The sequence below is a fragment of the Curcuma longa genome, chromosome 14 (genome assembly GCF_044706935.1).
Source record: "Curcuma longa cultivar G26 ecotype Majalengka, Jawa Barat chromosome 14, ITB_CL_G26_1.1, whole genome shotgun sequence".
In the NCBI taxonomy this organism is placed as follows: Eukaryota; Viridiplantae; Streptophyta; class Magnoliopsida; order Zingiberales; family Zingiberaceae; genus Curcuma; species Curcuma longa.
The window spans coordinates 2,130,939-2,145,038 of NC_133874.1; the positions used below are offsets into that span (position 1 = coordinate 2,130,939).

At 35.1% G+C, this 14,100-nt stretch overlaps 2 protein-coding genes across 4 annotated transcripts; one reads left to right on the plus strand and one right to left on the minus strand.

The window, feature by feature from the left end:
* Nucleotides 1-1,512: 1,512 nt before the first annotated feature.
* Nucleotides 1,513-4,055, plus strand: LOC141844908 (NAD(P)H dehydrogenase (quinone) FQR1-like). Its single transcript, XM_074732882.1, has 4 exons — nucleotides 1,513-1,580; nucleotides 3,001-3,094; nucleotides 3,371-3,633; nucleotides 3,707-4,055. Exons 1-4 carry the CDS (start codon nucleotides 1,558-1,560, stop codon nucleotides 3,936-3,938), a joined length of 612 nt encoding a protein of 203 aa, XP_074588983.1. The 5' UTR covers nucleotides 1,513-1,557; the 3' UTR covers nucleotides 3,939-4,055.
* Nucleotides 4,056-4,110: 55 nt separating this feature from the next.
* LOC141844909 (putative histone H2A.3) lies at nucleotides 4,111-5,130 on the minus strand. Of its 3 annotated transcripts, none has more exons than XM_074732885.1 (3): nucleotides 4,857-5,130; nucleotides 4,311-4,526; nucleotides 4,111-4,209 (listed from the first exon to the last, which is right to left on the minus strand). In XM_074732885.1, exons 1-2 carry the CDS (start codon nucleotides 5,043-5,045, stop codon nucleotides 4,311-4,313), a joined length of 405 nt encoding a protein of 134 aa, XP_074588986.1. In that variant the 5' UTR covers nucleotides 5,046-5,130; the 3' UTR covers nucleotides 4,111-4,209. The 3 variants fall into 3 exon arrangements, with proteins under 3 accessions (XP_074588986.1, XP_074588985.1, XP_074588984.1); XM_074732884.1 differs by having other exon boundaries at nucleotides 4,287-4,526; XM_074732883.1 differs by having other exon boundaries at nucleotides 4,111-4,526.
* Nucleotides 5,131-14,100: the final 8,970 nt, after the last annotated feature.

Here is a 14,100-nt window from a genome sequence, read left to right on the forward strand (position 1 = left end):
GCATTTCGGTTTATGTTTTAAGGCATTGAATGAATCATTAATAAGCTAACATTTCATTTGCATTTTAGTTTGTGGTTTGGCTCTTTGAATGAACCACTTTGTTTCTTCTTTAATATTAACTGAATGTAAAAGTTTCTGAATCAAATCCTAATCTTCTTTCTACTGAAATCAAGCAGTTTCACTGTAATGCAACTATTGCCTTCCCCCTACTTGTTGCTGCAACATTTGCAAGGAAGATTCACGAAATAGCCAACATCGAATTATAATTCGGTTTGATTTCCTTTCGACAATATGCTTACGGAATCTGAATATCTGGAATTGGGAGACTGTTCAAGGTTGTTCAAATTTTTCGAGCATCCGCAAGGATCGGAAGCTCGAAAAATTCTACAGCCGACCTGGTTGAAAAAATTGAGCCCCGGTTGAAAAATTAGTCTGGATCCGCCACTGGGCATACACATAGGAAAGCTCAGCCACATGCTCAGGTCAGCTCGGCCATACATAGGAGAGCTCGGCCACACGCTTAGTTCAACTCGGCTACACGTATAGATAAGCTTAACCACACGCTCAGGTTAGCTCGGGCATATATAGGAAAGCTCAGCCACACGCTCAGGTCAGCTCGGCCATACATAGGAAAGGGATAACTTAGATCTTTGTAAAGAGAATGCCTTAGGAGTTGTAAATGATGCTCTATGTAATGACCAGGATGATGTTCTTGAGAAAGGAAGCCCATGTTCCTAAAATTTAGTCTAAACAACTTTCGTCCAAGGTGAATTAGGTTGAGGGAAGGTATAAGATTGATGTGCTTTTCGTCAAAGTTGATGGAACTGAATCGAATCGATGGCTAGGTTGAAGTAGAGAGGTGCTTGTCCAAAAGATCTCGCCTTTCTACAATGCTCATGCCATGATCAAGAGGCATTGAAGCTAATTCGATCGATCAAACTATCTACTACTTGTTTTTCATATTTGAATCGATTGAACATGGAGGTAGTTGATGAATAAGGTAGGAAAGGAACATGTCTTTCTACTAACCATTTTTGTTGCCTTATGTAGGCATTAATCTTGAATCATTTAAGTACATCAACATCTACATGAATAAGGTATACCTTCTACTTGCCTACATCACAATCACATATCACAAGTGCAAAACAACTCCATCACCTTTTCCGTTTTCCCCTAAAAATAATTTTTAAATAATTATAATAAATGTGTAAGAATTGATTTTCTATTTTAACTATTGCTTCATTGCTTTGTCATGCTTACGTAAGCTGTATATGAAAAAGGAAGTATTGATAATTATAAAGATAGAAATAAAGATGAGGCCCTGCGTCGGGGATCCGACGGCTGGTGATGAGCGATCACTACTTGCACAGATCACGAGGCAAATTAATTCATTGCTTGACCAAGGGATTTATAACGATTAAATTGGGAAAGATCTGAGCTGGCTCGGTTGCCTCTCGACTATAAATAGCACGCCCCGATCCCCCCTGCTTCATCGTCTTCCTTTCGCAGCGGTTGTTCTTCCATCTCTCCCCTGCCTCCGATCCGATCCCTAAATCAATGGCGACAAAGATCTATGTCGTGTAAGTGTTCGCTCCTTTTGCGGATCGTCTCTCGTCCCTGTCCTTTTGATAATTCGGTTTTGTACCCCTTTTTAGATTGTTTATGCGGTATTCTGCCATTTTGTTGATCGGATCTGTGTTTTGAATTTTTGTGAAGGATCGAGATCGTTTGGAACTCTGACATAGGACCGTTCGTTGTGAATTGATCTGGTTGTGGGTTTTGACTATCTAGACTACGATGTGACGTATGAACTGAATCGATTGAATGATTCTCAGGATTTCTTTCCTTTAGGATTTCTTTTTACCCTCGGAAAACCTTTGGAGAACAACCTGGAGGCACCTCATTTTTACTCTAAAAAATAATTTTTAAACACACTAACAGCCTTTGTGGAAAAAAATTACTCAACTGGAGTTCTGCTTCCATAAGAGGATTCCTTTGTTTCGATTGGTAGAAAATGAGGAAATAAAGGTACAAATTCGGAGAAATATACTCGGGAGAGAGTAAGAAATGCGAGAAATTAAGTTCCCGTTTCTTTTCCTCAAATAGAATTGTATTTGAATTTTTGGAAACTAATATCTCTCTATTGAATTTGAATTCCTTTTCTTTTGAGTCTAAAGAATCTGTAGTGGAAAAGAATACGCAGTGCAGACTTTGATCACTGCTTTTCTAAAGTAGAAAAGTTTGTCGACTATTGTCTGAACTTTATGGTTCTCATCTAGGAATTTGGAGATTATAGTGATTATTGTGCTTAATACTGGCTCAGGGTTGGATTAATGCAGAGGCATATAATTTTGTTAATCTTAGGTATTAAGACTAATACTATCTTGAGATTATCTTAAATATTTAACTAATTGTTCATCCACATACAATAATCGGCCTATTTTTGTGTTCATTCTTTAACATCAAGTCATTTCTTTTTGTGTTTGTATCTAGAATGTGGCTCTACTCGGATTGTGCTAGAACGAAAAGAGATGAAGTGAAAAAGAGAGAGGGGAGGAATTTATATTTAGTATGTGATGAACACAAACAAGTAATTATATTATATAATATCTTTCCTTTGGTTCTATCCAAGTAATCAAGAAAAATGGCATGTACTGGATATAAAAAGATACTACAGTTCTTCTTTCCTTTGTTTCTCTTAAAATACTTCATTTGCCTCAGTAAAAATAGCAGAGTGATATACCAAAGTTAGATAATCATGAATACTTCTCTTTTTTCTTAGATAAGCCTTACAAAATTGTTCCTTTGTTTTGTCATATTGAAAATTTTTATTACATTATTTAATCACTTCTTGGTGTAGGAAATTCATTAATTGATACATGAATACTTTTTGAAATACACTTCGACTGATTTAAAGTGCTTTCCTCTTTGAAAAAAAAAATCAGCTTTTACTGTTTATATTTTGAAATCTTAAAGAAAATCATCATCACTTCTATTCAGATACTATTCCATGTACGGGCATGTAGCAAAGCTAGCAGAAGAAATCCAAAAAGGCGCTGCTTCTGTTGAAGGAGTCGAAGTAAAGCTCTGGCAGGTGATTTGTTTGTCATTCTTTGGATTGTTAATTAGAACGCACTTACTATACATTTTATTTCTTTTTCAGCCAAGCTCTCTTGGAATGTTGTAATCGGATCAAAATACTTGCAATTGATTTGCTTTTCCAATCTATCATATGAATATGCAAATTCTATTTTTTTACAAATTTTCCTGATATCTGCAAATAGTTTCCTGAAGGCCAACTTGTTAAAGCATTATTAACATCGTTCTCCTTCTTGTTGTTGTTGTGACTTCATATTTATCTAATGAAAAGGTTCCTGAGACTCTTCCTGAAGAAGTTCTGGGGAAGATGGGGGCACCTCCAAAGAGTGATGTACCGATTATCGAACCAAATGCTCTCGCTGAAGCAGACGGAATTCTGTTTGGCTTCCCTACCAGGTTCGGAATGATGGCCGCCCAATTCAAAGCTTTCATCGATGCAACCGGAGGACTGTGGCGATCTCAGGCTCTAGCCGGCAAGCCCGCCGGAATTTTCTACAGCACGGGATCGCAAGGCGGTGGCCAAGAGACTACTCCGTAAGCTCCATCTACCTTCATCAGTTTCATCATGTAATCGATTGCATCATTCTAACCTGTTTCATCGTCGCAGTTTGACAGCCATAACTCAGTTGGCTCACCATGGCATGATCTTCGTCCCAATCGGCTACACTTTTGGTGGAGGAATGTTTGAGATGGAGAACATCAAGGGCGGGAGCCCTTACGGCGCCGGCACATACGCCGGCGACGGCTCGAGAAACCCATCCCAGTTAGAGCTAGAACAGGCTTTCCACCAAGGCAAGTACTTCGCCACCATCACCAACAAGTTTAAAGCTTCCTCTTGATCCCACTGATTAACGAACAAGCTTTATAGGCTTCAATGTCTCTGCATTTGAATTCCTCGAGTATTCCTGTTTCTGTAACTGTCTTTTTTTTTTGACGTCTGAATTTATTTTATTTCATTGGCAGAAAATGTGTGAACTCTTTAACAAATTACAATTTAGGCACCATTAAAAGTTAAGAGCATCACAAAATCACAAATATTCTTCATCCGAAGAAGTAGAAATGTTTAACAATTTTTACTACAATAGGAGCTCGCATCGCTTCTCATCCGATCTAAAAAACAAACAGAAAACTAGAGTAAAAAAATTTCACATAAAGATCGCAATGAAGTTAATAACACACGCATTAACTATGCCGAAGGTTCGAGTTTTCACTTAGTCATCGTCGACGGGAGCGGCCTTCGAGGAGCCACCGGCCTTCTTGGGAAGTAGAAGATTGTGAATGTTGGGCATCACGCCGCCGCTTGCGATCGTGACTTCGCCCAAAAGCTTCGAGAGCTCCTCGTCGTTCCTCACGGCGAGCTGGATGTGCCTCGGAACGATCCTGGTCTTCTTGTTGTCCCTTGCTGCGTTCCCCGCGAGCTCCAGAACCTGTTCCGACGAGTCCAGACAGATTGAGGCAAAATACAGAATACAGAACCAACGAAACGAATGGATTCGAGAAACCTAAACAGGATGGATGATCAACATAAAAAAAAAACCCCCAAATTCGACTACAAGACAACGATAAAATGGAACAATAAGAAGAGATCGAACATCTTCGCCCCAAAACAGACCAGAAATAATTCGAAAAAAAAATAGAGAATTCATCCAAAACACAAAAAAATCTCCCCGAATCATGCAAGTTAGGTTGCTAAAACAAGAAGAAATCGAAGATTTTTGCCCCAAGTCAAACAGGCGAAATAGGGATCAGATCCATACCTCCGCGGCGAGGTACTCGAGAACGGCGGCGAGGTAGACAGGAGCACCGGCGCCTACGCGCTCGGCGTACTTCCCGGCCTTGAGGAACCGGGCGATCCTTCCGACGGGGAACTGGAGCCCGGCCTTGCTGCTCCTCGACGTGGCCTTCTTCGCTGTGGCGGATCCGATCGCCTTCCCTCTTCCGGCCATGTCGGAGCGACGAACCTAGGTTTACAGAACAGTTGAAGCAGGGAAGAAAGCTAGGGATTTGGTAGCGGAGAAGAAGCTGCGCCAAAGCCTTCGATTAAAGAATGCGAAAGCCTTCGGGTGCGTTTCTTATATATAGCAGATTATGATGGATGACTATTGGTTGAAATCCTGAACACACGGATCTCTGTTTGTGTCCGTCCGATGGAAAAGTAATCGGACGTCAGATACTGCCCAAAATTGCTAATTTTTGTATTTCGACCAATAACTTTATAAAATCCGAATATATTGTCAAAATTTTTAAAAGGTTTTATAAAGGACAAAAAAAACATTTTTCAAATCATCCAAAGTAGGGGTGAGTATTCGGTTAAAACCGAACCGAACTGAACCGAATTAATCGAAAACCGAATAAACCGATTTTTTTCCAACCAACCGAACCGACCGAATTTTCCAATAAAAATCGAACAAACCGAACCGAAATTTTATCGGTTAATTCGGTTTTCGACCGAATTAACCGAATTAACCGATTTTTTTTAAATATTATAAAAATTTTACTAATAAATTAGAAATTTATATATTTATTTACTTAAAATTTATAAATTATTTTTTTAATTTAATTAATTCGGTTTATTCGGTTTAACCGAATAAGAAAATTTAAAACCGAAACCGAACCGAATTAACCGATTTTTTAAAAAAAATAACCGAACTTCTGAAATAACCGAACCGAATTAAAAAAAATTCGGTTCGGTTTGATCGGTTAATTCATTTTAACCGAATTTTTGCTCACCTCTAATTATAACCGCCTTTTTCCATTTTCTATTTTTCAATCACAGTTTTCATTCTCTATAGCAAATGATAAAATATTATTTTCTGTTTTCTTAGGAAATGACTTCTCATTTTCTAGAAAATGAAATTGGAAAACACAAATCAAACAGTAACTTCTTAAAAAATAAGAAAATAAAAATGAAAAATGATCAAACCAAACCCCCTAACATTTTCAGCCTACTTGAATCAGTATAAACAAAGATCATATGTTTAATGCCATTTTTGTATATTATAAAATTTCGAGATAACATAGATACAAAATTCATTTAAAAATAACTTTAAATAAAGACAAAATATCACTTATATTAAATATACTATTTTGTATATTTTCCTATCTAAAATATTATCGTATAAATGTATTATTTTAAAACTTAACATCTTGCTATATGCCATTAAGGTATTTAACTGGATTAAAATTTCGAATCGTATCGCGTGATACTGACGAAATTTTTCGTTCCACCGCGGTATCGGCACCGGTGCAGCACTGGCACCGCGGTTTCGGCCAGAAAATGTTGCCGAAGACATCGCTCGGGCACGGCGACGCCTCCGGAGACGTCACGCGGCCTCGACGACGCCTCTGGAGGCGTCGCTCGGGCCCGACGACGCCACCGGAGGCGCCGTCGGGGCCCGGCGACGCCACCGGAGGTGGTGTGCGGGCCGCGCGCGACGCACGATTTTTGAGTTTTTTTTATTTTTTACTTAGGGTTTAATTAAGTTTTAATAATTAACTACTAGCTATAGTTCGGGATAATTTAAATAGGCTTTAATAAAATCTATAAAATTAACTTATTATTTTTAAAAAATATTTCATTTTTTATTTTTAAATATTTAGATTAAATTTTTTATTTTAGTTAATATATTTTATATTTTAAAAATACTGAAACTGTATCGACACGGTACGATACGGTACCGAAACTGTATCGTTCCGATTCGGGACCAAAACCTCGATACGGTTCGATATTTTAAACCTTGATTTAACTATTTATCTTTCTTAAAATAAAATTTAAGGATCATAATTAACAAATTATCATTTTCCTTTTAAACATTATAGGAAATGTTTTTTTTAATTAGTAAATTTTATAAATTGTTTATGTATATTATGTTTGGAGTGACATTTGATTATGAAGAAAGATGATTAAAATGGATAGCAAAGCAAATATAGAAGGAGAGAAAAAGAAAGATTTAATCTCCACCACAGGAGCACATGGTGAAATTCTCATTTCCCTTAGTAGAATAGCATAAACATACAAAGGAGAATCTAAGTCTATGATAATATGAGAGGAAAGTGATGCGGTTTGTTTTTTGCATGGAAATTTTATTATTATTTACTTTTATCCCTTTATTTATTTGTCACTTGAACGCATCAAAATTAATTATTTAAATCCAAACCCCTTATTTTCACTAAGGTAGCATAGAGAGGTCCGGGTCGTCTCTCTGGGACTCAATGATGTAAGTAGTCCTAGACAGCTGGGACAGGAGTTTATTTTGCCTTATTCCCTCAATTATTCACAACATTCAATTATTTCACTTCCACCCCATCGCATACAACACAAACAACAACCCTCAATCATATTGACAGGCGTGTGAAAATCTAAGAATGAATTATCACGTGACAACAACTCAGCAATACAAATCCAAAAGCTTAGTACAAGAGTTACATTTATTAACACAAATCAATTTAACAATATGAATCAACTACACAATATAAGACAATCTATACACTAACCCTGTACAAGAAAGAATTTCTACAATTGAATAAACAAATAAACAAAAGAATAATAATAATACAATTAAATAAATCACACTAATACCCAATTACAAAATAACATCCCATAGATCATACTACAACTAAATTACAATGATTCACAGCTAAATTCAATTACCTTTGTTTATTTACAATACATACATGCTCAAACAACACAAGTATTTACATGAATGAATTTTACAATTATTACAAGTTCAACAATTAATGTTTCGATACATAACATCATACAACATAGAATATACATAGGGGTGAGCAAAAATTCGGTTAAACCGAATTAACCGATCAAACCGAACCGAATTTTTAATTCGGTTCGGTTATTTCGGAAGTTCGATTATTTTTTTTAAAAAAAATCGGTTAATTCGGTTCGATTTCGGTTTTAAATTTTCTTATTCGGTTAAACCGAATAAATCAAATTAATTAAATTAAAAAAATAATTTATAAATTTTAAGTAAATAAATATATAAATTTCTAATTTATTAGTAAAATTTTTATAATATTTAAAAAAAATCGGTTAATTCGGTTAATTCGGTCGAAAACCGAATTAACCGATAAAATTTCGGTTCGGTTTGTTCGATTTTTATTGGGAAATTCGGTCGGTTCGGTTGGTTCGAAAAAAATCGGTTTATTCGGTTTTCGGTTAATTCGGTTCGGTTCGGTTCGGTTTTAACCGAATACTCACCCCTAGAAGGATCATAATTAACAATATTATCATTTTCCTTTTAAACATTATAGGAAATGTTTTTTTTAATTAGTAAATTTTATAAATTGTTTATGTATATTATGTTTGGTGTGACATTTGATTATGAAGAAAGATGATTAAAATGGATAGCAAAGCAAATATAGAAGGAGAGAAAAAGAAAGATTTAATCTCCACCACAGGAGCACATGGTGAAATTCTCATTTCCCTTAGTAGAATAGCATAAACATACAAAGGAGAATCTAAATCTATGATAATATGAGAGGAAAGTGATGCGGTTTGTTTTTTTGCATGGAAATTTTATTATTATTTACTTTTATCCCTTTATTTATTTGTCACTTGCACGCATCAAAATTAATTATTTAAATCCAAACCCCTTATTTTCACTAAGGTATAGAGAGGTCCGGATCGTCTCTTTGGGACTCAATGATGTAAGTAGTCCTAGACAGCTGGGACAAGAGTTTATTTTGCCTTATTCCCTCAATTATTCACAACATTCAATTATTTCACTTCCACCCCATCGCATACAACACAAACAACAACCCTCAATCATATTGACAGACGTGTGAAAATCTAAGAATGAATTATCACGTGACAACAACTCAGCAATACAAATCCAAAAGCTTAGTACAAGAGTTACATTTATTAACACAAATCAATTTAACAATATGAATCAACTACACAATATAAGACAATCTATACACTAACCCTGTACAAGAAAGAATTTCTACAATTGAATAAACAAATAAACAAAAGAATAATAATAATACAATTAAATAAATCACACTAATACCCAATTACAAAATAACATCCCATAGATCATACTACAACTAAATTACAATGATTCACAGCTAAATTCAATTACCTTTGTTTATTTACAATACATACATGCTCAAACAACACAAGTATTTACATGAATGAATTTTACAATTATTACAAGTTCAACAATTAATGTTTCGATACATAACATCATACAACATAGAATATACATATGTATGGGAAGTCAACTCAGTCTGACTTGTCTACGTTGACAACACAGCCCTTGTATATCAGGTAGCCACAGTTACTTTAATTGATTAGAAAAAAATTACATATCAGATCAATTTATAAAACTAAGATAATAAGACCTATGTTGCATGATCTAACCAGTATTGCACTGATTGACAAGAATATTTTTCTTTTTCTTAAGCAAACCAATTTGTGAAGAGGAACCAAGTTAACATGTCTATCTTGCATCATTTCACCAGTATTGATATTGTAAGGACCTCTCAAAAATATTTCATATCACAATAAGATTAATGAATTTATTTTTCTTTGTGTATTCAGCACTGAAAAGTACAATTAAGTGCATGACAAGCAAACAAAATATTCCAGACCATTATGATCCTGTTTTTTCACCAAGGCACTTACCCACTGTAAGAGGAAAATCTCTCTGCTCCAACAATTTCAATAGCCTCATTAGCATTCATTGAAGGCAAGAAAAGCATCCCAACAATTAGCTCTGGATTTATCATGAATCGGATTTCTTCCTGTTTCGAAATCCCAAGACAATGTTTATCTTTCTACAGAACCACATACACATGAAAACACAAAACATAAAAGCTATCATGAAATGATTCATGTTCATAAAAATCAATGCCATTACAATAAATCATCACTTAAATCAAATGAATATGACCAGAAAAAAGTACTGTCTCCTTAAATGTCAGTACAATAGTCTTTTCTGTGCTTCCTTATTCACGAAGCAGCTATTTTACCAAGAGACATACTTAGGTTGTTTCTGCATCAATTTTTGTTATACCAAAATTTTAGTTAACCTACAACAACAACCAAGCCTTTATCCACTAAGGTTTAATTAACCTATATATAATTAATTAAATTTATCTGGACCTAAATTGATTAAATAGGGATATAAATTAGACATAACTGATTCAATTAGAACTAAATAAAACTCTTATTGAGAAGTAGGGTCTGGAGGAGGCTCAAATTGGATGCAATCAACTTCAGTTGAACCAAGGCTAATGAGCTGAATCAAGTTTTGGTTTATTCAAGGTGTTGTGTGGGGTGTTACTACCAACTTGCATCATCCCCCACCCACTCACTTCTTTATGTCTCCATCTCCTATGACTTTAGGATGCACACAACACTTCCTAACCCAAGGAAAGGTGGTTTATAGTAAGGCAATGCTCTACCCTGCAATGACATGCATTGTTGATGTCAGTAGCAAGATTTGTGACATAACAACAAATCTATATAAAGCGGTGGCTATCAACAAACATGTAAGACCAAAGAGGGGTTGGCGTCAAGAGGTAGGACCTTCTCCTATCTTGTTGAGATAGGATGTCCATCACAGGGTTTTGGATTCGTCCTTGACCCAACATTGCAAATAAGTGTTCTTTTGGTTGATGTCTCCGATGGATAGGTTTTTCCGATTACCCATTCTGATACCTCGAAGATATTGGGGTGTTGAGTTAGTTGGTCAAGGTTGGAGTAATCAAGTATAAGCTCAAAAACTCAATGGTTTTTTGTTACCATGAGGGTTACTGTGAGCACTATTTGCAAGGGATCATTCTGTATAATTGATCCATAATGATTTAGGGGTTGTGATCCATAGCACATCATCAAACCAATAACAATTAAGTTTGTGACTTCTATTGGGGTTTGTCATTTATTACATATTGTAGAAGAGTTGGCAATCTTCATCACAATTGGGGAAGGGGGTAGTAAGTGGATCAGATAAGGAACTAATAGACAATAAGGACTAGGTTTGGCCCAGGGTGGTTGCTGTAATTCTATGTTATATTGCTGTGAGGTTAAGGTGCATATGAATGTAAGTTGCACCATTGGATGTCAATAACTCATGAGAGGGAGGATTTGAACCAAGTTTAAGAGATCATTGGTAATTGTAAGTTTTGATATAGGGTTTGGTTTGGAGTCAAAACTAAGCAGAGCTGGTTATGTGTAGAGTTGAATTAAATCCAGATGGTTGAGTTCTTGAGAAACCAAACCAGACAAGGAAATTCTTTATATTGGCTCAATTACTTCCTTGAGTCATATATATTATACTTACACTTGTTATCATGTCATAGTGATTTACAAGTTATCCACGTCTATTGTACGATCATATGCATCACTACTATTGATCATACATATTTGTCATTAGTTAACATGATTATCATTTTGCTATTGCAATGCATCATGCTATATGATTCAAACTGACCATAGTTCACATAGCATGCTGAGAAAATTGATAGATTAATGATCATCTGAGTCGGATTCAACATGTAAAATGATTTGATATGTTGCCTGGATGTTCAGAATGTGATCCATATATGTACGGTTCTGGTGTTTATCTCAAATATGGGAGTCACTCAGCATTTGCACAATTTCACATTCTACCTTTAGGTGCAGAGTGTCAAATGTGATACTAATCAAACAACGGAATTGTTAAGGGACAACCACATGTGTGTTTTGCTATTCCTATTCCGAGTATTCTCTGCTTTCAATGATGTATTTTCTCTCTAATATGTAATTCACACATTAAACTTTTCCCTTTTATTGAATCCCACCCCCGCCCATCCTATCTTTCTTATCCGAACAAAAGAGGGCTTGGTAAGGGCCGGCAGAAACTGTCATGGGCAGTTGCCACATGCCCATGACAGTTGTCTTTAAGTCAAATTTTCGTTGAACCTCATGGGAGACCAACTTCGAACGATGGCATCGTTGGAGCACATCTTGACAACACTACATCAATGTAGACCCGACCACAGACCAGATCTAAACCAGAACCGACCCCAATTCAGTTTTTTTATTATTTTTGACAGTTGGATTAACCAGCGGTTCCGACTACTACTACAACAACAACCAAGCATTATCCCACTAAGTGGGATTGACTATATGGATCTTTTTATGCCATTGGACTCTATCCCCTACTATATCATTATCTATACTTAAATAAATTTTATTTTGTTTTATTGTTGCTAACCAAGTCTTTTTTAATCTACCTCTTCCCCGTTTGATGTGTGTATTTGTCATAGTTTCACATCGCCTAACTGAAACATTTATTAGTCGTCTAAATACATATATGTACCATCTTAAACGTGTCTTTCGAAGTTTTCCCTTAATAGATGCAACTCCGACTTTCTCTCTAATGCTCTCATTTCTTATTCTGCCCATCCTCGTATGTCCATACATTCATCTTAACATCCTCATCTCTGCAACTCTCATCTTCTACTCATGTGCTCGAGTCATAACCTAACATTCATCGTCGTATAGCATAGCAGGTCTAACCACCATTTTGTAAAACTTCCTTTTAAGTTGTAGAGAAACTTTACAATCACATAAAACACCCGACGCTCTCCTCTCTCCTCCATTTCAATCATCTTGCTTGTATTCTATGTAAAGCATCTCTCTCAATCTCTCCATCGTCTTGCAAAAATGACCATAAATACTTAAAACTCTCAGTTTTAAACAACTCGTTATCTCTTATCTTAACAATTGTCTCATTACGTCTAATATTGTTAAACTTAAATTTTATATATTCTGTTTTTACTCTATTAAGCTTCAAACCTTTCACTTCTAGTGTTTCTCGTCAAGATTCTAGTTTAGCATTGACTCATTCACGTATCTCATCTACCAAAACAATATCTACAAACAACATACACCACAGTACTGTGTCTCGAATGTGTCTTGAATTCATCATGGGCGAAGTTAACTGGCGATTCTGACTATTTTTAAAAAATATCTTTTTAAAAAACAAAAAATAAAATAAAATAAAACTTTAAATGTCGATTAATCCAACAGTCAAAACTTTAAAAAAAAAAACTAAAACGGCGATCTTGGGGTTTTTTATTATTATTATTTTTATCGACGACACCTAGTGCAATAAGATTTGATTATTATTGTTGTCGTCTTTTTTTAATGGTTAAGATTATTTGATCATTCTTTTATCAATGACTACGATTTAGTGACGATTATTGTCCAAAATCTATAAATAAGCTGCTCATTTCATTGTTTTCATATTATCTTCTCTACTCTTATTTCTAAATTCCAAAATCACGATCACTTTCAACTTCAATTCTCCAATTATAATGGAAGAAGATTCATCTCAGTCTCGAAAGGATAAAAAAATAGTCACTCCAAATGTCGATCTTGACGACATTCAATTTATTGATGATGAACCAAAGCAACTTCCGACAGCTGACACAAGACACAAGGAAGTACCGAAACTTTTAAGGTTCGGGATACTATACTACCTTTAAACTCGTCTATTTTTACTAAAGATTTTGAGAAAATCAATCTTTTATCTGGAAAATTACGTACAAATGTAAGTATTGCAAAGCCTCCTATAAATTCCAATTGAGCTACGATTATGGGTCATTGAAATGACACGTTGAAACGAAGTACTCAACGGAATTTAAAAAAATTAAAAAGACACCCCCCAAGATCCCTTTTTAACTTATCATCAAAAATACATTTTATCTTATATTTTCTATCAAATTTGTCATACCTATTTAAAAAAAAAAATGTCAGTCATCTAACTAATCTAACACACATCTAAACAAAATGATCATGTAATAATTCTGATCAAAATTATTATGTTAAAAATTCAAAAAAAATTAAAATAATATAAAGTGATATAAATTTTACTATAAAAATATTTTAAAAATTGACGAAAATCAAAAGAGTGACCCATTTAAAAAAAAAATCCAAAGAGCATCTCATATTTTGAAAATTAGCTTGTCCAGTGTTGCTATAGCAGCTTTGAGCAA